The 23,926-nt window shown below is 35.8% G+C and overlaps 1 protein-coding gene across 2 annotated transcripts in view; it reads left to right on the top strand.

The window, feature by feature from the left end:
- Positions 1-23,926, top strand: part of Galntl6 (polypeptide N-acetylgalactosaminyltransferase like 6) — a 984,872-nt gene that overhangs the window by 135,827 nt on the left and 825,119 nt on the right. Inside the window, exon 5 of one of the 2 annotated variants that reach the window (XM_028757776.1) lies at positions 7,368-7,379. The exons of the other annotated variant lie outside the window; for it this stretch is intronic. Within the exon in view, the coding sequence (XP_028613609.1) occupies positions 7,368-7,379 (12 nt within the window). The remainder of the gene's footprint in view (positions 1-7,367; positions 7,380-23,926) is intronic. 2 annotated transcript variants of the gene reach the window in all.

The raw sequence follows: 23,926 nt of genomic DNA on the forward strand, positions 1-23,926 counted from the left end.
CCTTTGTGAGAATTCTATTTAGCTCTATACCACATAATTAAATTTGGTTAGTTTCTTGTATGTCCATATACATCTCTTTACGTTGGGAAAGTTTTCTTCTATGATTTTGTTGAGAGTGATTTCTGGGCATTGTGGCTGAGACTTCACAACCTTGTATTTCTATTATTCTTAGGTTAGGTCTTTTCATGCTATCTCATATTCTTAGACGTTTCATGTCAGGAGTTTTTTTTTCTTTTTTCAGATTTAATCTTTTCTTTGACTGGTGTATCAATTTCTTCTATTGATTTTTCCCCCTGAGATTCTCTCTTCCAACACTTGTATTCTGTAGGTGATGCTTGATTCTGTTCTTGTTCTCTTCCCTAGGTTTTTCATCTCCAGGATTCCCTCATTTTGTGTTTTCTTTACTGTTTCTATTTCCACTTTCAGGACAATTTCTTGCAAGATTGTATTTATTTCCTTCACATATTTAATTATATTTTCATGTATATCTTTAATGGTTTTATTTGTTTCCTCTTCAACTGCCTCTACCTATATGACTGTAGTTTCTTGTATTTCTTTAAATGATTTATTAATTTCTTCTTTTTCCCATGCCTTTATCATTCTTATGAGACTGTATTTAAAGTCATTTTTTTGTGCTCCATGGTGTTAGGATATCCAGCTCTTTCTGAAGTAGGGTAGCTGTGCTTTGAAGGTTTTGTATCACCCTATTTTTTTCTTTTTATTTTCCTTTCTTTTTTTTTTGTGGATTGTGTTCTTTCGAGGACCTTTAGTCATCGAGATTACTTTAGTCCCTGGATGTCCAGGGACTAACCTAAATGATCCTGGTATGGTAGGCCTCGGAAGGTATCCTTGGACTGTATGATTTCATAATATTAGGTCTGATGAAGGTATGTGGAGACACAACATGACAATGGAGGTCTGTCAGGGATAGCAGACTGCTCAGGGCAGCTGGCACTGCCCCATAGTATTCACTGGGCAGGATGGAAGTATGTATTTATAAAATGTTCATTTTCCAGGTCAAGGTCTATAAAAACCATGGTTTCTAGATGTAAGTACCAAGACAATGATGGAACGATTTGTTGATAATGAACTTTTGTTACTAAATAGCTTGTGCTTACAGTTGACGAAGGAAAAATTAAAAAAAAAGTTACAGATATATTTGTTATGTCAACTATTAGCAAAATATATTATGTTATCTAGGCTGCTTCAAATAGAGTTAGATAACTGGGTGATGCCATTAAAAATGGTATTATACTTTGGCAATATTTCATACTGCCTTAATACTACTATGTCCTTCATCACCTGAAATCGGAATATTTTCATACACAGTGTATATTTATGAAAACAAAATACCATATAGTCATAGTTATATTTAGATCATATTCTTATTAAGTAAAAATCTGAAAAATAGTTGAATAACTCGGACAATGAATGAGGGAAAGGTAAAGAAACCAGGGTGACTGGGTAATACTATAAGTTTATTGGACAGTCTCTCACACTGTCAGCATGTTTTTCCTTTTCAGAGACTTTGTGTGTATCCTTCCATCAGAAGATATAAATTCATTCATTCTCTCTCTCTCTCTCTCTCTCTCTCTCTCTCTCTCTCCCTCCCTCCCTCCCTTCCTCTCTCCCTCCCTTTGTCCCTCCTTCCCTCCACCCCCTCTCTCTCTCATGGTTCTAAGAACAACGTGCTAAATGGTACATATTTGGTAAAAACCATAGAGCTTCATACTCATAACCTCATGGGAAAACCAGAAAGTTAGAGGAAGGGTCACATTGCTGGTATAATAGCTTTAATTATATCAATTGCTAGCACCACTGCTTCTGCAATTGCTGTGACACAAGAAGTTAAGACAGCTACTTTTTGTTAATCATTTAGCAAAAAAGTGTTATTAATGTGTTGGATATACCAAAGGCATTTGTAAGAACGAATTGATGCTCTTTATCCTATTCAGATTACTGGAAGAAGGTTCAGAATTTAAGGGTAAGGAACCATCTTGAGTGTCATGCCAAATACCACTGGATTCCTGTCAGTTCTACAATTTACAGTAGCAGTCATTATAATTAGAAAGAAGTTTAAAAATACTAAAAATCAAACAAACAAACAAAAACCTACCATGTTTGCAGGGCATAGAAAGATCAGGAGGGGTGATTTTAGATGACACTCAGGTTTTGGATAAGAACCAACTTCACTGTAATTACTTAGAGTGGTTTACTAACTTTACAAAAATCAAATAAAATCTTATAAAGAAATAAAATTCCCTATTATGTTTAAATTCTCTTCTAGCAACCTGAAGATACTACATTACAAGAGCAGGAAAATTTGGAAACATGAAGGTTATTTAGTTATTTGATCATTTTTGCCCTTCATATTTATATTTCTTTTTTCATTAATTTATTTATTTTCTGTATGTCCCAATATCATCCCCCCACCAGTACATCCTCACACAGCATCTCCCTGATCATTTCTCCCCTTCTCTTCTGAGAAGGGGAAGCCTCCACAGGATATAAACATGCCGTCTCTCCCATTCTTCTTTTAAGTTTTTGTCTTTCTGTGAATAAAAACTGATGCCATCTTCATTTTTTTATGTCATTCACTGCTTGTCAACATCTGTATTGTCTGCATGTGCACATATGTACATTATGAGCAGAATTGTGTGTGTGCTTTTTCAAAGGCCAGAGGTGGATATATAACATTTTCCTTACTGACTCTCCCTCTGAACCTGGCTAACTGGCTAGTGAGGTATGTGACTCTGCTGTCTCTTACTTATGGGTTAAATATTCTAGCCACTCTGCCACCGTTTAAGTGGGTAGTGATTGTCACAACACAGGATCATGTGTTTCCACAGTAAACATTATATCCACTCAGCCATTTCTCCTATATTTTGGTTTTAACTTAGTGATTAAACTTTTAACTTTTTCAATATTAATACTGCTTTTCATAGAAATCTAAAACAATATACTATTGTAATGCTATAAGTATGAAAAAGTACAAATTAATTATAACTGAAATAAATTATCATCAGAAGTGCTGATTATCAGAAGAATTCATTAAGAAGGAATTTCACTGTTTTTCTGAGGTGCCAGAGGACTCCTGCAATTGGACTAATGGTCTATTCCTCAATTTCCATCTTTGCAAAAACAAGAATAACATAATAGCTTCACTATCTCTCATTGATTCAGGTGCCATATTTCTCTCTCTTCTAGAATCATGAATATATTAGATACTTCTGGAATATTCAACGCACTTTTCCGCTCTCGGTGTCACCTAATAGTTATATTTATAACCTTAATTCTCCCTGAAATAGTGAATGACTGAATATTTGTTAGACTAAAATTCTTATATGAAATACCAACTCATATTGTGAAATACATATGTTATATTTTTGGAGAAATGAAATCTTAGTCCAGTAGCCTACCATGAGTTAGAATAGTTGAAATTGTCTCAGAGGAAATCATCTGTCATATTGCTTTTGCCGTGTGAGCCATGAAACTATGATTTTTTAATACACTAGAAATGCAATCCAATGTATCACACAATCTAGGCAAGTGGTCTACTGCTAATATTCCATCCTCAGATATATATACCTCCTATGAACCAGCACAGAATTAGTTCCCTACCAGTCCAAGTATTCTACTGGTTTGTTTTTCTATACCCTAGCCTACAGTATTATGAGAATTTTTTTGCTTTTAAAAATACTTAGCCTAAGTACAATCACGTATCTACTAAGTTTTAAGACACATAAATGTGTAAATGTGTTGATAGGTAGTTTTGTTGTCCAAACATACTAGAGTATACTGGGAAATCACAGATGTGTAAAATAACTATACAATATAATCCTATGGTACCGTCATAACATGCAATGTGCTATTGAATGAAATACCACTAGAGCTTGCTATATCTATTGTTAATTTTTAACTTGACAAAATCTAGAACCACCCTGTGAATTGGTTACTAAGCGACATTACTTGTCTTGGTTCTTCTGTTGATATTAGTGGTCCATCTTGATTATTAACAAGATGATTCTCTGGACAAGAAATTCTGGGATATATACAGTGAATAAAGAAATCTTGAGTGATAAAAGCATGCATTCATCCATTACTTTCTGTTCTTGATGGTAGAAGCAATGTGACAAGTTTTTCCAAAGTCTTTACATCCTACCATCCTCCTTCTCACACGTCTCTTTGTCTCTCTCTGTCTCTGACTCTCTCTCTCTCTCTCTCTCTCTCTCTCTCTCTCTCTCTCTCCCCGTAAGTGTGTGAGATGTAAGGCATTTATTTTATTTTAATTATGTATATGCATGAAAATAATCTGTTTGAAAGAAAATGACATTGTTCAAAATACCACCTGCTTGCACCCAGGGGGATTAAGAATCTTGCTTCCTAGCAAGTTACATAAAATACAGTTTGAAGAAGAAATATATACACACTGGGTATAGTGAGGGTTAACTGTTGCCTGCTTTCTTCAGTGAGGTACAGATGTGAGAGCAGAGGCAATACACATCCCATATCAGACGTCTTTCACTTTTAACTCACACCAAGTAAAGGGCTTGTATTTTCAATATCTTCCTTCATAGCACAGTGCTCTCTGTGAGATGTAAATGATCAAAACAGCAGCCAAACATGTGGATAGAATTCAGTGGTTAAATGACTGCTTAATCTTCTGTCTCCTTCTCCAATCCTGTCTCCAAAGATCTAGTAATGAGATAACAAGGAATAGCAAAAGGAGATTCACTCTGAAGCTCCTTTCTTCCACATGACCAGGTTCAGTTCTGTTACAATTCAGGAGGTTGGCATGCAGTGTACAGATGTCAACTCACTTATTTCTTTAGTATTATTTGTGAGCCGGGACCTATAATATATTTCAGATCCTTTCTGCCTCTAGCTGCTCTACCAAGCAAAACATGAAGTTGGAGAAATCCTAACATTTTTCACTGACTACAAACTTAATGAAGAATCTTATTCATTAAACCTAAGTTGTGGACTACTTTGAACTAATCGAATAACTCTCACTGGAAATCTGGAAATTTTATATACAGAATGGTATAGCTATTTATATAGAAAGTTATTCTGCTCAGTTACTTAATTTCTAAGTTTCATTTATATAGTCCCATGTCATAAAAAGAAGCAGATTATCACATTATATTTGATAATTCAAGAGAGATAAAACATTTTAGTTACTTGTTTCATATTTGCAGGATCTAAAAAGAAAATCATTTTTTACAAAAAAGAAAAGAAAAAAATAATTTCTGGAATTGTAAATTTTTGTGTCATTGCCTTTTACAAAGTCTCTTTATTTTCCTTAAAGTTGTCAAAATCAGGGAAGAAAACCACTTTAGGGCATAAGCCACTGTTATTTCTCATATAAATAAAAGGACTTGATATTGAGGTTCGTTTTATAAGCTCTGACAATATGAGACATTTCAATTATAACCTATAGCAAATAGTACATGAAATATTTTAGATACGCCTGTGGCAATGGCCCTAGGCATATATTCACACTGTGTGAATAAACAGAGCCAGGGTGAATTTCTAGGAGGTAGACATTTATATCACCATAGCATTTTGCGAAATTGTTTGAGGTTTTGAGATATATGTCATTATGGGTTGTGTATATGTACATTTTAATCCTCTGCAAAGATACTGTTTTGCCTGTAATAAAGAACATTTCAAATACAACCATGAGCACATGACTTCAAATACAAATCCTAGAATAAGAAACAATTAAAATACCCATAGTTTTCCTTCATTGATTTATTTTTAAGAACTAGTATGATATTAAACTGGCAGTATTATTGCTCTGTTGAAATTTCTAAGGGTGATTTCTTTCTTTCAGTCATTTCTGCGACAATGGCATAAAATGCTGATACATATTCAACATCTATGTTTTCATTTGAATTGCACACTAGCAAACAGGTTATTTTTAAGTAAATGGAGATACGTATATACCTGTTCTTACTGACATAGCAAGTCAATCAAACACATTTTTAAAGTTCATTCGAAAGCAAATGAACAATAAGAATTCAGAAAGATCAAGGTAGCCCAGAGTCTGCTCTGACCTTTGGAAATCGGAAGGGGGTCCACAGCCACCACTCTCTGTGTAAGACAGCAGGACAGCTGGGCCTCTGGTGCACGGTTACACTGTTGTATCCTCTAAAACACATTATGCAAACACAATACGATGCAGAGAAGGATAAGACTGTCTGGTTTTATTTTGGATCTTGATTGAACTTTATCAAGCACTTAACTTGCAAAGCCATGTTCCAGTTTCCTGTGTTTATGGGTGGGGACTTTGGCAGGAAAAAGAAAAAAGAGCTCTTCCTAAGGCAAAGCTATACCAGGTTTCTCCAGATGAACTCTGTTTGTGTCTGGCAGTGATGAAAAACAACAGAACCACAAGAAAATAAAGTTCAATTAACTAGAAAACTCCAAAATTACTAACATGTAAAAAACTGAAAAAAATAAACAAAAAACCAACTAATTAAATATAAAAACATTAACAAAAACCCTTCCTATTGGACTAAAGCAAGTGATTTTTAAAAAATTACGTCTTCAGGAGAAATAGTCAATAATTTTCTTTTTTTGATGGCTCTTTATATAGTTTAGTATCAGAGTAACTGTGGACCCATAAAGTGAATTGGGAAAGGTTCTTCTTTGTCTTTGTTGAAGAAATATTTGAGGAATATTGGACTTAACTCTTTTCTGAAAGTCTGGTAGAATTCTACATTAAAACTATCTAACCTTGAGTTTTTCGGTTCAGATACTTATAATGGCTTCCTCTATTTCACTAGGTGTCTGTTTGATTTGTTTATCCTATACTGATTGAGTTTCGTAATATGGGCCACATAGAAAATTACCCATTTCTTTTAGATTTTCCAATTTGGTAGAGTGCAGGTTTTTGAAGTATGCTCATGATGCTCTGAACCATACCTCATTTTATCTCTGTGAGGCTAGGTGTTTCCTCTTCCACTGAGGCCAGACAATGCAACCTAGCTAGAACATATTTCACAGAAAGGCAGGAGCTTTTCGGACGGCCCTGCTTCAGCTGTTTGTGACCCACATGAAGACAAAGCTTCACATCTGCTACATATGTGTGTGGAGGCCTAGGTCCATCCTGTGTATGTTCTTTGATTGGTAGTTCAGTGTCTGAAAGGCCTACGGGTCCAGGTTAGATGATTATGTTGGTCTTCCTGTGGAGTTTCTATTCCCACTGGGGTCCTGCAATCCTTTTTCCTATTTTTCCATAAGAATCCCCAAGCTCCATCCACTGTTTGGCTGTGGGCATCTGTTTCTGACTGAGTCAGCTTCTGGGAGGAACTATTAAGAGGGCAAATGCTCCTGTCTGCAAGCGTAATAAAGTGTCATAGTGTTAGGAATCGGTACTCGCCCACGGGATGGGCCTCAAGTTGGACAAGTTATCGAGTGTGTTGGGTTCTCTATTGCTCCACTGGGGTTCCTGTCTGGCTACAGGAGGTTGGCCTCTTCAGGTTCCTTATCTCCTGTGTGCTACAAAGCAGAAGCCTGCAAATATGTAAAGGATCATCACCAATCCTACATCTGACAGAGGGCTAATCAAAATTTACAAAGAACTCAAGAAGTTAGATACCGACAACTCAAAATAACCCAATTAAAAAACTGAGGTACGGGGATAAACAGAGAATTCTCAACAGAGGAATTTTGAATGGCCAAAAAGCACTTCAAAAAGAAATGTTCAAAGACCTTAGTCATCAGTGAAATGCAAATCAAAACAACCTTCAGGTTGTTCGAACAGCTAACTAAGATCCTTTAGTTTTCTTATTGCTCTAGCTAAGATTTGAGATAGGTATGGAGAGAGTGTGCAACCTTGTCTTATTACAAATTTTTCTTGAATTGCTTCAAATTCTCTCCATTTAATTTCGTATTAGTTATAGGCTTACGTAAAATGTCTTTATTATGTTTCTTTTTGTTCCTAATATCTCCAGGACATTCATTGTGTCATAGGCCACTTCTGCATCTAAGGAGATGATCATGTTGTTTTTTAATTTCTTTACACAGTGAATTACATTTATCTATTTTCATATATTGAAATATCCTTGTATCTACAGAGTGAAGACTACTTTATCATGGTGGATTATATTTTTGTTGTGTTTTTGGATTTGGTCGCAAGTATTTTATTGAGAATTTTCCGTCTATGTTCATAAGGGTAACTGGTCTGTAGTTCTCTTTATTTGTTGAGTCTTTATGTGGTTTGTATATCAAGGTGACTGAGGATCCATAAAGGAATTGGGACATTGTAAAAGTAACTTTTATTTGCCTTATTTAATTGTTGTATAGGAGGCTTACTGCTGAATAAACTCACCCTTTCTTGCCCTATCTGAACTCTTGCTCACTAATTCTACTGAAGCTTTCCTGACTCAAACTCTTCTTCAAGCTGCCTGATTCAAACTGGCTTCTTTCAGCTTCTGACTGAATTGTCCTCCTTGGCCTCAAACTAACTCTAGCAATCTATTCAAATCTTCTAGCTTCTTCTTATTCTCTGGCTTCAAAAGCCTCTACTGACCTGCAGTGAACTACAGGAACTCACCAAGGAACTCAACTCCATGTAACTACACTCACCACACTGACTCCCAACTGACTGATCAAACTGAACTCAACTGAATTCAGTGTGTTACTTGATCTTAATTCAACTGCACTGATCCAACTCCACTCATCTGGACTGATTGAACTACCTGATTTGTTCTACCAGCACTGCTCTTGAATAGCTTTTCTTTCTTGTGCTGGTCCCATGAGGTTTGGGTGCATCCTATCTATGTTAAATCTTTCTCTGATTTGTCACTTTGTCTGTCACTCAATTATAATTCTTTTTTTTTTTAAGGGAGATTAAAGATGTGCACTAAAGGTGTATCTATATTCCAGTCAGAGAGGCCATGTTGCTGTATTAAAATTCCTCTACAGACAAAGTGCTTTTTGTTTCTCTTTTTAAAGAAGTATTTGAGGAATCTTGGCTTCAACTCTTCTTTGAAAATCAGGAAGAATGCTCCACTAAAACCATATGGCCCGGGATTCTTTAATTAGGCAATTTTTAATGACTGCTTCTATTTTTTATGGGTTTGTTTAAATTAGCCATCTGAACTTGATTTAATTTAGTAAGTGGGAACTATTGAGAAAATTATTCATTTCCTTTAAATTTTACAATGTGATGGAGTACAAGTTTTTCAAGTGTGTCTTTATGATTCTCTTGATTTCCTTGGTGTCATTTTATTGTGCCCCTTTTAATTTTTGATTTTCATAATTTGTATATTTGCTCTCTGCCTTTTACTTGGTTTGGATAAGTGTTGGTCTATTTTGTTTAATTTCTAAATTAGTCAACTCTTTGTTTCATTAAAATTTATGTTGTTTTATTTGTCTCTGTTTTATTGTTTTCTGTTCTGAGTTTGGCTATTTTTTGCTGTCTACTTAGGTGAAAGTCCTTTCTTTTCTTATTAACCTATTTATTTCTTCACTTTGCATCCTGATTGCAGCCCCATCTCCTGCTTCTCTCCTCCCAGCCTCAACTTCACATACTTCCTCCCCCTTCCCTTTCTTTGAAGAAAAGCATAGGCTTCCATGGGTACCAATCTGCCATGGCATATCAAGTTGCTGCAGGACTAAGCACATTCTTTCCCACATATGCCAGGCAAGGTAGCTAGAGGAAAAGGATCCAAAGGCAGGCAACAGAGACAGAGACAGCCCTCTCTCTCCGATTGTTAGGGACTCATATGAAGAACAGCCTGTACAACTGCTATATATGTGCAGGGGTTCTAGGTCCAGGCCCTACATGCTTTTTTGTAGATGGTTCAGTTTCTGTGAGTCCCCATGGGCCCATATTTGCTGACTCTATAGGTCTTTGGTGGTGTCTGCAACCCTTCCAGCTTCTCCAATTCTTCCCTTAGCTTTTCCACAAAACTCTCCTAGCTCTGCCAATTGTTTGGATGTGAGTTTCTGCATCTGTTTGCATCATCGACTGGATTAAGCCTCTCAGAAAAAAAGTTATGCTAGGCTCCTGTCTGCAAGCATAGTAGAGTGTTATTAATAGTGTCAAGCCTTGGTTTTCTACCATAAGAAGGGTCTTAAGTTGGGCCGGTCATTGATTAGCTATTTTTTTCTATCTCTCTTCCAGATTTATCTCTGCACATCTTGTAGAGAGAATAAAGTTTTGGTGGAGGGGCTTTTGCACTTCTGTTCCTTCATCTGGAATGCATTTCATTTAAATTTTTCTTGAAGCATTTCTTTTCCACTTCACTTTTCGTAGGAAACATCACTACTGTATCCAAACTCTTCTCTAATTTTTCCTTAATTTATATCAAAATTCTTATAAATTGATCAATTTGCAGGATATATCTGTGGTTTTTCTTATCTCTAAAAGTCAACTTTTTAATTCTCTTGGCTGTTTGCATAGGGTTTGGAGTAGCTAATGAACCCTGCTGAGAAAAGTACCACGTTTATTTCATTCTCATTTACAGCCATTAAATGAGAGCCAATGGTTATGCTCAGTTCTACCTAATTGTAAGAACACAATCATACTATTTTAACTGTCATTTTTGTATTTTATAAATCTTCACTTTAGAAATCAGGGTTCACACTTTGGAAATCAGTGTGGTGGTTCCTCAGAAAATTGGACATAGCATTACCTGAGGATCCAGCTATACCACTCCTAGGCATATACCCAGAAGATGCTCGAACATATAACAAGGACATATGCTCAACTATGTTCATAGCAGCCTTATTTATAATAGCCAGGAGCTGGAAAGAACCCAGATGTCCTTCAACTGAGGAATGGATTAAAAAATGTGGTATACTTACACAATGGAGTATTACTCAGCTATTAAAAACAATGAATTCGAGAGTTTCCTAGGTAAATGGATGGAACTAGAAATTATCATCCTGAGTGAGGTAAGCCAATCACAAAAGAACACACATGGTATTCACTCACTGATTATTGGATATTAGCCCAGAACCTTGAAATGCCCAAGATGCAACTCACAGGCCACATGAAGCTCATAAAAAAGGAAGACCAAGTGGGGGTGATTCGGTCCTTCTTAGAAGAAGCAACAAAATACTCAAGGGAGCAAATATGGAGTCAAAGTGAGGGACAGAAACTGAAGGAGGGGCCGTCTGAAAACCACTCCACCTGAGTATCTATCCCATGTGCAGTCACCAAAGGTAGATGCTGATGTGGAAGTCAGGAAGTGCATGCTGATAAGAGCCTGATATGGATGTCTCCTCAGAGGTCTCCAAGAGTCTGACATATTCAGAGGCAGATGCTCACAACTAGCCATTGAACTGATCATGGGGTTCTCAATGGAGGAGTTAGAGTGAAGACTGAAGGAGCTGAAAGGATTTGCGGCACCATGAGGAGAGCAACAATATCAACCAACCACAGCTCCCAGGGTCTAAACCACCAGCCTGGGAGCACTTAGGGAGGGATCCAGGGCTTTAGCTGAATATGTAAGAGTGGAGGGCCCTGCTGGGCATAGGTGGAAGAAGAGAACCTTGACCTCATGAAGGCAGGAAGCCTTCATGAATTTTGAGGAATAAAATAAATTTAAAAATATGCTCAAAGGAAAAAAAAAAGAAATCAGGGTTCAGTTGAGTGGGAGATGATTATTATATCTGTGTCATGACTTGAACAAATTCTGGCTTAGGTGAGAAGGCAATATAAAATAGTAGTCATGAAGAAAAATTTTTCAAATGAGTTAAATTTACAACTTTTTGTGAAGTCCTAAAATCCTCCAGTGTTTAATTGTGATTTCTAGCACACTGAACTTTAATATTTTTCAGCTCATGGGAAAAAAAGTAACTTCATCAGAATATTGTGAAGAGCTTTTCCATATTTGTAACAATTGTGATAAGAAAACTGGCAGCTTAACTACAGTCATGAAGCTTTTACTTTGCTCTTGTATTTCTCATATTTGTACATTTATCATAGTCTTCTAAATGTTCTCTACATGCTAACATGTTGAGGCCTGAATATTAACACCAATTTTCTCAAAATTCCTTCTATTTGCTGAGGTCCACATGAAATTCATGAACCTCCTCTTTTCTTTTCTCCTCCTATGACTTTTCCTCCTGCTCTTCTTATCTCCTAACTACTGCTCCTCCTTTGATGGTGGTTAGTACCAGTCAGTGTTAAAAACATGGACCTATGTGTTCAACAATTACCCTTCTAGATAAGTACGATTGACCCAAGATATAGACTTGTCTCATTGGTGAATACATTTGTTTTTGTTATGATTTGTCTATTTCATTTACTTATTGATCATTTTAAGTATATGTGCATTAGTGTGTTGTTGTTACATATTTATAGACATGCATATATGTATAGATATGCATGTGTGTGTGCATATGGATACCAGAGGTTGATTTCAAGTATCTTCTTTAGTAATTCTGTGCTTTATTAATTCAGATATACTGTTGAAATTGCACCTTTCCAATTCAACTAGTCTTGGTAGCCAGCTTGCCATGAGTATTCCTTGCCATTGCCTTGTGAGTTATGATACTGTGGATGGTGACAATGCATACTCTTCCATAAACAGGGTCTAAGGATAGGGACTGTAATCCCATCCACAGACTTGCATGGCAAGCTTTTGTCTATTGAACCATCTTCCTATCCATTAAAATCAATTTTTAAGAAGGAATTAAGAAAAATCAGAAGAAACCTACATGATCTCAGATAAGCAATATTCAATAATATTTTCCTATAAAGCAAAACAAAATAATAACACTAAAAAACCCTTATGGTTGTCTGTCCAAATCTCAAGTCTGATATGTATCCAGGAAACAGCCTGATTTGGGAAACCATTTCTAAGTAATGTCTGGACTATGCTTCTCATTTCTGTCCCTGATGCTGTTAGCTTCTCATTAGAATTTTATATTTCATTTCTGCTTCAATAAGTTTGATTAAGTTTCTACTGCTTGCAAATAAAAAATATGTTATTCATCATTTTGATATCATCATTAACATCTATATTCTGCCAATCACCAAATGCTATCTCATACGTTCTCTGAAAGTCTTATAAGTTGCCCTTATCTATACACAGAGATTAGATGTTGACATGGATTTTTGCCATCTCCTCTTCAGCCTCCAGTTTTTTAAATATTCAAGTTTGAACCCACAGCCTTGTTTATGCTAAGGAGCACTCTACAACCAAGCTACATATGGCAGCTCTTCTATTATTGTCTTCAATAAGGTCTTACGTAACAGCATCAGAGACTTCCATGTACCTGCCACACCCAGGACATTTGAATAAGCTTATTCTCATTAGAATAAATTTCCAAACCACTGTGGTTTCATAGCTACATGGTACTCGCAAGTTGTTCCCTGTTGCTAGTTGTCAAGATTCATGTTTCGCCTTACCTTTGGAATCTTACTCATCTCTGAGGCACACTCTTTGAGCACCGTGGGCATCTTCTTGTTAAGGACCTCAATGTTTTTGTTGGGTGATGGACACTGGCCAAGTATGCTCTTCTGCTAACTTTGTCACTTATGACCTCTCCTCCTTCTATAGCTGTCTGCAGAACTCAGTCAATCAATCAATCAAACACACTGATCTTGAAAGAAAGTTTTCTCTGGCTTAAACAAATGGAATATATTCTTTAATCACTTTCTCTTTAGACCTTAATGCAATGGCAGTTCTGTAGGAAGCTAATGAACTTTTGGTAAAGCTAGCAAAATAAATTTTTGTGTTTATTATAGGGGTTTTGTGAAAACAATTTTACCCAAAACAATTTCTGTAAAAGTGTCTATGCATAAATGCAGGCTATACTTCAGTTCCAGAAGTATTTTAGACCTAAGGCAACATTACTCACCTCAGTCCTTGTCATAGACTGTGTTCTGTGTTTTAGGAACTAAAATTTATTGACAGCTAACCTTGCAAGTGACAACTGTAAAAAAAGAAGCAGCTGAAATATGAGGAGAGAATGTCATCTTGATTGAACACATGGAAGTACAAATGCTTATTTCCTACTTTCCCCAATGTTAAGCCAGAAAAAATGCAGGCTGATCAAAAGTAGTCTGTTTCTTTTAAAACTTGTTAGACTTTAAACTTCTGTTTGCAGTCATCTTAACCTTCATTAGCCAAGGCTAAAATAACCTTTCTGTAGCATGGGAAATCTAAAGCTGAACTTCCAGTCTGTAATTCTGTTCTTTTATGAGTAGAAAATGACTGATGAAGAGTGTAACTGACTGACCTGTTCAAATGTCCTTGTCAGTATGTGCACATAATTGGGCAAAATAATGGTGTTTTCTAGTGCAAATCTTTGCCTTTAGAATGTCTTCACATATATTACACTGAGTACAATCCCACGATGTTTTCTGAGAAAAAAGCCCTTGTGTATAGTGGTGAACTATGGTGTTATATATTGCTTAGGGACCATAAATATTAATCCAAGCCAGAGCACTGTTTAGTGAGATAATCATTAAACTGTATTGATTGGTTGCTGATCCTGGACATACCTGTTTCAGCTGGCTTTTGTGATTACTAACATCCTTTAAATTATTCAGAATTGGAACTCAGTTAAGGTATCTCCTTCAACCAAGAGTCCTCTTACTGTCTTACTTGTAGGATCTACAGAAAACAAGAGTTGGTTATGGGAGAAAGGAAATATAATATTGAAAGTCTGCAGACACCTATTGTCTGTGACATTTATATGTCTGTCTTATTTCCATTAAAGCTATGGAAAATGTCAGCCAAAAAATAACCAGTGCTTTGAAGGTAAATAGAAAATGTGTTTAAATAAAATTTGCATGCATTTCATACCTGAATCTGATATTCATACTGTTCAAGGTTATACCAAACTTCAGGAAACAGGAGTGGATGAAACAAAATAAGCTTATTTAAACCCAATTCTGCAGAAAATAGAACAAACTTTCATTCATCTAAATTGGAATCTCAATGAAGTTTGTTTTATTCGGGGGAGGCAATAATCATTTATCAGAGAAATTAAGAGGACTATAGAGACACAACTGGCAAGCTCCAAGACTTACATGGGGATTCCATGAGCCTGAGTTCTCCTTTCAATCATGGAGGTCTCACATGAATTGGGATTATCTCCACATGATTCACTAGACGCTCAAGAAGACTTCTAAAGAAAAGGGTAGTGAGTGAATGAAAACGGGAACAGGACAGTTTCAGGGAATTCCTTTTACAACTTCCCTCATTTTGTGCATTTGTCAACCTTAAAACAATTGGCATATAGATTGTGAGCCATTTATGGTTCTATTGTCGATTCCATAAGGAACCTTAATCACATAAGCAATGTAAGGGGCTGCATGTCTATAATTGAAAGAAAAACCACAATCATATAGAAATAGGACCCAAGACAGTTTTGCATAGAAGGATAGATAATATCCACAGGAATCTTATAGAGGGTTTCCTTGTCTCTAGTAGATTGTAATATTTTTTAAATTTCTTTATGTTTTTTAAATAAAATTTTAATGAAATTAGAATTGTGCTACTTTCTGCCTTTTCTTCCCTTGCTCCAGTTATGGTAGAGTATTCTGATCTTAGCAATTTTCCCATTGTCTCAATAAGATAGTATTTCTTCTAAAAATATTGAATTTGGGGGGCATCCCATAAAATAACCATCCAGAAAGAAAGTGCCTTTTCTTTTTACATTTAACAAATTCTGGTTAAATATGTTTTAATTTAAATTTAATTCAAATTTAGTTACGTTTAAAAAGTATTTTAGGGATAATATCATCAATTTCAAATTAATTCTTCCTTATACTTCATTTTTTTTCTTTTTTGTTGGATATGTTATTTATTTACACTTCAAATGTTATCCCCTTTCCCAGTTTCTTCTCCAGAAACCCCTTATTACCTTCCCCCTACCCCTGCTTCTATGAGGGTTCTCTTGAACCCACCCACTCAATCCAATCTCTCTGCCCTGGAATTCTCCTACACTGGGGTATCAAGAAATTAGAATCCTATAGAATACAAATAATTAAATTTTAATAATTTAGTGTGATTTTTTATGTTGTTTATAGAAATAACACTTTTAGAATTCCTAAGGAAAACACCAGAGTCTTGTTGATATTTTTGAATATATTATATAAGAATTACTATTTCTTTATATACTGAGAATAAATACCTATAAATCCTCAAAGTAATTTTCAGTGTATCTTAACATCTTGGAATTTGTAAATAATGGTCAGTATAGTTTTGATAAAAAGTAAGTTCTGTGTATAACATATTACAATTATAAATATCAATTCATTTTGTAATGTGGATGAATAAATAAGATTCCTTCTTGTTGACTCACTAAAAGCATACCTCATGCTACCTAAAATAATGAGTGCAATAACACAAAGAAAAAGTGTAATCTATTGATCCATATATATATATATATATGGCAATCCAGTCATCATCCCCTCCCCAGTCTGCCCTCCCACAGTTTCTCATCCCATTCCTCCTTCCCCTGTCTCCAAGAAGATGCCCCATGCCAGGCCTCTCCACCCCTTGGGGCCTCAAGTCTCTCAAGGGTTAGGCACATCTTCTCCCACTGTAGTTAGAGCAGGCAATCCTCTGCTGTATGTGTCGGGGAAAGGGGGGGCTCTCAGCTTATGTATGCTGCCTGATTGTTGGCTCAGTATCTGAGAGATCTCAAGGTTCTGAGTTTGTTGTGACTGCTGGTCTTTCAATGGGGATCGCTCTCCTCCTCGGCTTCATCCAGCTTTCCCTAATTCAACCACAGGTGTCCCGAACTTTAGTCCAATGGTTGAATGTAAGTCTCTGCATCTGTCTCATTCAGCTGCTTGTTGGGTATCTCAGAGCACAGTCATGCTAGGGTCAAGTCTGTAAGCACATCATAGCATCAGTAATAGTGTCAGGCCTTGGAGCCTCCTCTTGAGATGGATCCCAGTTTGGCTGGTAACTTTCCTTTGGTCTCTTCCCCATTTTTATCTCTGCTGTCATTGAATGCAGGAACAATTCTTGGTCAGAATTTTTGACTGTGGGATGGCAAACTGACCATCCACTTGATGCCCTGTCTTTTTACTTCCTTCTCCTCACTGTTGGGCACTTCATCTAAGGTCCCTTTGAGTTCTGAGAGTCTCTCACCTCTCAGGTCTCTGGTACTTTCTGACTAATCCCTCACCTCCCTCCCCCAGAGGAGGTTGCATATTTCCATTCATTCTGCTGATCCTCAGGCTTCTCTTCTGTCTTCCTCCTCCATACCTGATCATGTTCTCCTTTTCCCTTCCCCCTCACCTCTCCTGCCCATGTCCCTCCCTCCCTCTGCCTCCTATGTTTTTCTTCTCCCTCCCAAGTGGGATTGAAGCATCCTCACTTGGGCCCTTCTGCTTGTTAACCACCTTGAGTTCTCTGGATTGTATCCTAGGTATTCTGTACTTTTTTGGCTAATATCCACTTAGTGAGCACATACCATGCATGTCCTTTTGGGTCTGAGTTACCTCACTCAAAATGATATTTTTTAACAATTTGTTTACACTTCATGTATGTGTTTTCTGTAAAGTCATGTGTATGCCTGATGAACAGAGACCAGTAGAGGGGGCTACATCTCCTAAATTAAAGACAATTGTCAGCCTTCTTTGGGTACAATTCTCGTGTTGATCACACTGGATACTATCTTCAGCCCTAGCAGACCAGAACTACAGTCTCCAAACTCAGAATGGCTCCAACAGAGTCTTTGAGGAACTCTCTCTAGTGTCTACAATTCTCTCAGCTTATCCTCCAGGTTACTAATATAGCTTATTAAATTGAGTTCTCAGTGGCTTTTCCAGCTACTATGATTTCGTATATGTAACAGCAACTTCATGTACAGAGTATAGAATATCATGGTAAGGATTCTCATCTCCTGACTCTGAATTCTGTCTTCCCCTTCTTCTGTGATGACTATTTGTGGAGCCTTGAGTACTTGGTTGATGGATTGAGTACTTGGTTAATGTCCCATTTTTAGCTGGTCACTCATAGTCTCTTATTCTCCAAGCTATGACAAGTCATGTGTCTGAGCTATTGTCATTGACCACTGCAATAATACACTTCTCTAGCCAGTGTTGGGAGCAGCACAAGCCTATGACTCGAACACCACTGGGTATACTTTCTTGGCTGGATGAAACAGCATTCTGTTTTTAATATTTCATGTCACCAGTTTGTATTTTGTGTCTCAATAGATATTTATGTCAATGTCAAAAAAAAAAAAAAGAAATAGCATGAAGGATCAATCCAGTGCTGCAAATGTGATCTATAAAATTTTTGGTAATAACTAATAACAAAATTTGTTTTAAAAAAGCTATATGTTTTGTAGATGATTTTTAACATTTATAAAAAACAAAAACAAATGGGTATTACATGTTTATTTTTACATAAATATTGAGAGCTAAAACCTGACTGGATATTTTGTTTTGTACTTTGAATTTAAGTAAAACAACCTTCTTAGCAGTGAAATCACAAAATGGTCAAGATACTCGACCTATATCAAGATCTACCAAAGGTTTTTGCTTTTTCTGGATCTATCAATTCTGTTTAGTTTGGTTGGCTTTTGTTTATTCACAATAGTTAAAACAGCCCTTTGAACTGACTGTCCATTGGTATTTACCCATAATTAACTGTAGGATAAATTATTTATAAAAGATCTTTTATCAGTAAACTATATCCTAGACAGTATAAACTTCATTATTCCTCTTACAACTATTATTGACCACACAGGAATAATCACCCCAGATTTTGACTTACAGACACAATGTCAGAGAGCAAGAATGCAAAGTGTGATATATTTGTAAACATCAAGTTTTATTATGAGTCTGCAATCCTTTATGCAAATTTTCTTTTGTCCAATATAGCCACATGCTGCATAATGGCTCTTCAGTGACTAGATAGGGTACATATAGGATCTCAGAGCTCTGGGCTCTATTATTTGTCTTAGATTTGTGATACACTTACCACATAGGATGCTGTGCATATCCTCTGCAATGTTTGTGAAGGATCAAATTGCTAATCACTCATTTAATATATCCTAGTAAATGATACATGGCTGTCTATATTATAGTTCAATATAAGCTTTTTTTAGCAAGATTATATTTACTATTGTTTTGAAGAGAAAAGTGTATTAAGTGAAATACCAAAATATATTTTATGTAGAAATGTATTTTTGTTCTTCCTTTAAGAAACCTTAAAATCTGTAGTTTTAACCTTGGGTTGGCAAATAAACTTCTGAGAATGAATATTACAACATACGCTTTAGACCAAGGAATATACATAACTACATTAGTTATAAAATTCTAGATTAACTCAATAAATAGAAGAAATTATATTTGAATGAGGACACAAATGATTTTATACTAGGTATAACTGATTTTAAAGGGATTCAACACAAAATATGTTCTCTGAGGATGTAATATAAGAATGATTTTGGAGAAACTTGTAATTCATAGCCGCTTCATCTGTAAATTAATCATGAGGTAATTAGAATTGAACCTACTTTAGTGAATGTAATCTCCCTTATATTTAATAATTTACATGGACTGCATTAATTTTTTCACTATTTTCTTTTCAACAGTTAGTTATAATAATTAATAGGTCACATAGGGCAATTGGCTCTGTTAATTCAGAGTATCTGCCTGAAGTGACTGTTATTATACATGATGAACAAAGTGATTATGTTTGCCCCTTCAGTAGAAAAACAACCTTACTGGTGATAAACTCAATAATACAAAAAGAAAATAAACAGAATGAAGAAACAAACGTCATTTGGGAAAGAGTTTAAAATTGATCATTTCCTTGCTTCAAGCATACTACAAAATACTCTTATTTCTTTTTCCAGAGGAGATTATTTCACAAAGAACTTGTTTATTATTTGTCCAGTTTCTTTATTTTTTCTTAATGTACCCATTATAGATTCAATGAGGATCATGGTGAGCTTACTTCGGTGAATGCAAAGAAGGTATACAGTACCAGATTTTATGTAGGTGTATTTCATCATCTGTCTTAGCCATCTAGTCTGTAGGCTCTATTTTTAAATATGGTTACTTTGCTCAGAATATCAAGGAAACAAAATTAGGAATAAATTTAAAATAAAAAAGTAACAGCGAAATATGGTTTGGCAAAATAAAATTGTTGCACTGAGTGATGTGTAAGTCAACTCTCTCTGTTTGGAAACAAATAAAATTTATGAACTAAAAATTGAGAACTCTGAGAAATGTGTGTTTTTGTTTTCTGAAATGGAAGAAGTCAATGTTGTATGCCAGCAGGATTTTTAGAATCTCACTGAGAAAGTAAATAACAGATCATCAATGAAAAATGAGGCATCTGTTGGTGAAGCATTACGAGTAATGAGCACCTAAGGTCTAGACGCATTAAATTGGCATTTATAATTGAGTGGCTTTTGTCTCTTCCGTTGTCAGTGAGAAACAGTATAATCTTAGATAAGCGACACTTTTAATGCTGTGACCTACTTCATAAAATTGTCTATGTTACATTTGCAAAAAAAAAAAAAATGCTAGGCAATCAAAGAGAGCTAGACTGTCATTTTACTCAGGCTATAAAAGTTCAATATGTGTGGCAGCACAGAAAAAGATGCATCTTGAAGTCGATTCAGGGCAAAGGCTGCTGATGTATTTTTCCAATAGCCACCAACTTACATAGTCCATATATTTGTCCTGAAATTATCAGAGCTGAAAGTCTCTAATTTATAATGCTAGAGAAAGGGACACTTATATAGTGACTAAAATAGATGCAGTCTGCTTAGCTCCAAATAAAGAGGTTGGGAGAAAAGCATGTGAAGGGAGGGGTGTGTGTGTGTGTGTGTGTGTGTGTGTGTGTGTTGTATCTTTTTATATACACATGTGTTCATTTTTACATATATTAACTTTGTAGTATAATCTTTAAACTAATTTTCCCTTATCTGCATAAAGTATAAAATTACCACTTCATTAACTTTAAGGAATAATGGAAACCTGATTTTAATTATCTTTCCCTGTATGAGTATGTGTTGCTTCTATTTTACTAATGTCAGCTCTGTCACCAATGGTCGTAAGCACATCACACTGATATGACCCATAAACAGCTTCAGATAGCATTCTAGTTATTTAATCTCTAACTGAGAAATGAAAAAAGAGATAGAAGTAGGTTGAAATTTCATGACATATGTCTCCCTACATTTTAAAATATTTCTGTATGTCTTGAAACCAGATGTACTGAACACTTTTTCTGATATATTTTTTTCAAAGAAGCTGAATAACAAATAACTTTGAAAGATAAGAATGGCATCTTGCTCCAGTATAATAGTGCTTTTTTTTCTAATCAAATCCAGACATGCTTATGCCTACTAATTATAAAATAATTAGTTTTTCTCTAAGTGAAGGTTTCCCTTCTTATATTGCATTGTATTTTCTAGTTTTGCCTGGTTGTATACTCAATGTTCAGGGGGCAATTTCAGTTCATATCTATATTAGAAATTTCTGCTAGAACTATTGATTACTGCTATTGTGGATTACACAATTTCTTTCTGATCCTACATTGTCCATCCCCAGAGGGAAGTCTTACATAATCTGCTACTTTCTTTGAAATATTAACAGGCTTAGTTTAGTTTACAAGTATATTAGAACCACTGAGTTTGGGTAGCTAGTAATTTTTTAAATAATCTTTTTACTACTCTGAAGTTTATACAATTTGAATATATTTATATTTCTTAACAAAATAAACTATCACATTGCATAGTGTTAGGAACCTTCAATCTAAGGACATGGCTTTGTGTGTGCTTCCTGATCTAGTATGGGGACCAGAAATCGATTCCCAGAATTCACATAAATGTTGATGCAATACTGTCTCTGTTTAATCCCCGTTGGGAGGTAGAAACGGGAGAATTCCAAGAAGTTCACGGGCAAGCTAAATTGGTACATATAGTGTAAAATGAAAGTACTTGCTACAAAAAAAAAAGGGAGAGAGAGAAGGAAGGGAGGGAGGGAGGGAGGGAGGGAGGGAGGGGAGAGAAATAAATAAATGAATGAATGAATGAATAAATAAATAAATAAATAAATAAATAAATTAGAAAGTAATGATCTGTACCTGGGATTATCCTCTGTCCATGACATGCACACACCTGCATGCACATACACACACACATTACAATACACAAGCACATACACACACACACACACAAACACACACACACACACACACAGAGAGAGAGAGAGAGAGAGAGAGAGAGAGAGAGAGAAACAAACACACATACACACAGTCACAAACACAGGCACACAAGCACAGAGGAACACAGATATAAATACACACACAGACATACGCAAAGATACACAGACAGAGAGACACACAGACGCACAGGTACACAGAGAGAGACAGACAGACACACAGGCATACTGACAGATATAGACACACACACACACACACATACACAAAGACACACACCCAGGCACACAGAGAGATAGAAAAACAGACAGACACACAGACACACAGACACACAGGTACATAGGAACACAGCAACACACAGGCACACAGAAAGAGATATAGACAGACACACAGACACAGAGGTATTCATACAAAGTTACAAAGAGACACACAGACATACAGAGGCACACAGACCCACAGACACTCAGGCACACAGGAACAAAGTAACACAGGCACACAGAGATATAAACAGACACACAGACAGTCACACAAACAAAGAGTTACAGACAGACACACAGAGAGGCGTACAGGCACATAGATAGATACAGACAGACAGATAGTGTTACACATACAGGTGAGGATGTTCTTTTATAATCCATTTCAGACTAAAGCCTCACCAAGATATTAAAGCTTTCCACTGTAAGCCTTCAGATGGGTTTTACAACCTTCACTTCTAATCCCAGGAATAGACTTCATTTTTCTCATTTCTATGGCTTATCCCCTGCCTTTCTACTATCTTATAGCCTATTTATTGCATTTTGTCTTACTTTGCTTTTTTTAAAGAACACTCTATGTTTCTCATCTTGTGGGGACCCACAAACATAAAGTTATTTTCTTTGCTCCTTCGTAACTATAATTTTGATGCTGTTATGAATCTTGATGTTAAGTATATGTGTTTTCCAAAGGTCTTAGGCAACCCCTGTGATAGGGTCACAATCCAGAGCATGAGGACCACTGCTCTAAGTCACTATGCATCCTTGTGTTGTAAGCGATGGTTGGGTGAGTCTGTGCTCTGATCCGCTATCAGGAGTGAGCAACTTATTCTCAGCAGTGCTAGAAGTGTTATCAAATGAAAGTGCCCAATTCCTAATGCCTTCTATGGATATCCTTGGACTTTATTCAGGAAAATAGCTGTCCTGTACTTTCTGTGTAGCCTTGTAGTTTCTTTAGAAATAGATATCAATTATTATCTCTTAAACCAATATACTCCATGTAGTAGAGAAGCAAAGGTATCATTTGTATAATTATCACCCAAAATAAATATCGTTATGCTACTTGACAGCATCATTTAACTCAGTAGGAAACTTGAGGTTGTAAATATTTCTAGGAATTCATAGCCCAGAGAGACTGGCCAATATTGTACTAACTTATAAATTCCATCTGGAAACAATTAGTTGATTAACATCATATTTTGGTTTTAATAAGAAAGTAAATATTTAGTAGTGTGTTTATCTAAAATTAATTAGAGGAAGATGTTGGACAGGCATATTCATGATATTCCATCACTATATCAATTGTTTTATTGACTCCATTGATGGTACAAACAACAAACTTTGAGTGTATAAAGCCAAATGCCACTGATTCCAGTGCTCATTCTGTCTCTTTGTTTACGGCCATTATCAGCTTCCTTTGAAAAACATTCTCAAAAAACCAATTTGAAAAATTTAAGAAATGTTAACATAATACTCACAAATAGCCCAAGCAAGTATGTATAGCAATAATTTGCCAGTATTTTGTTAAAAGCTAAAAATATGATAAATAGCCTCTTA

The sequence above is a fragment of the Grammomys surdaster genome, unplaced genomic scaffold, assembly GCF_004785775.1.
Source record: "Grammomys surdaster isolate TR1022 unplaced genomic scaffold, NIH_TR_1.0 126182, whole genome shotgun sequence".
In the NCBI taxonomy this organism is placed as follows: Eukaryota; Metazoa; Chordata; class Mammalia; order Rodentia; family Muridae; genus Grammomys; species Grammomys surdaster.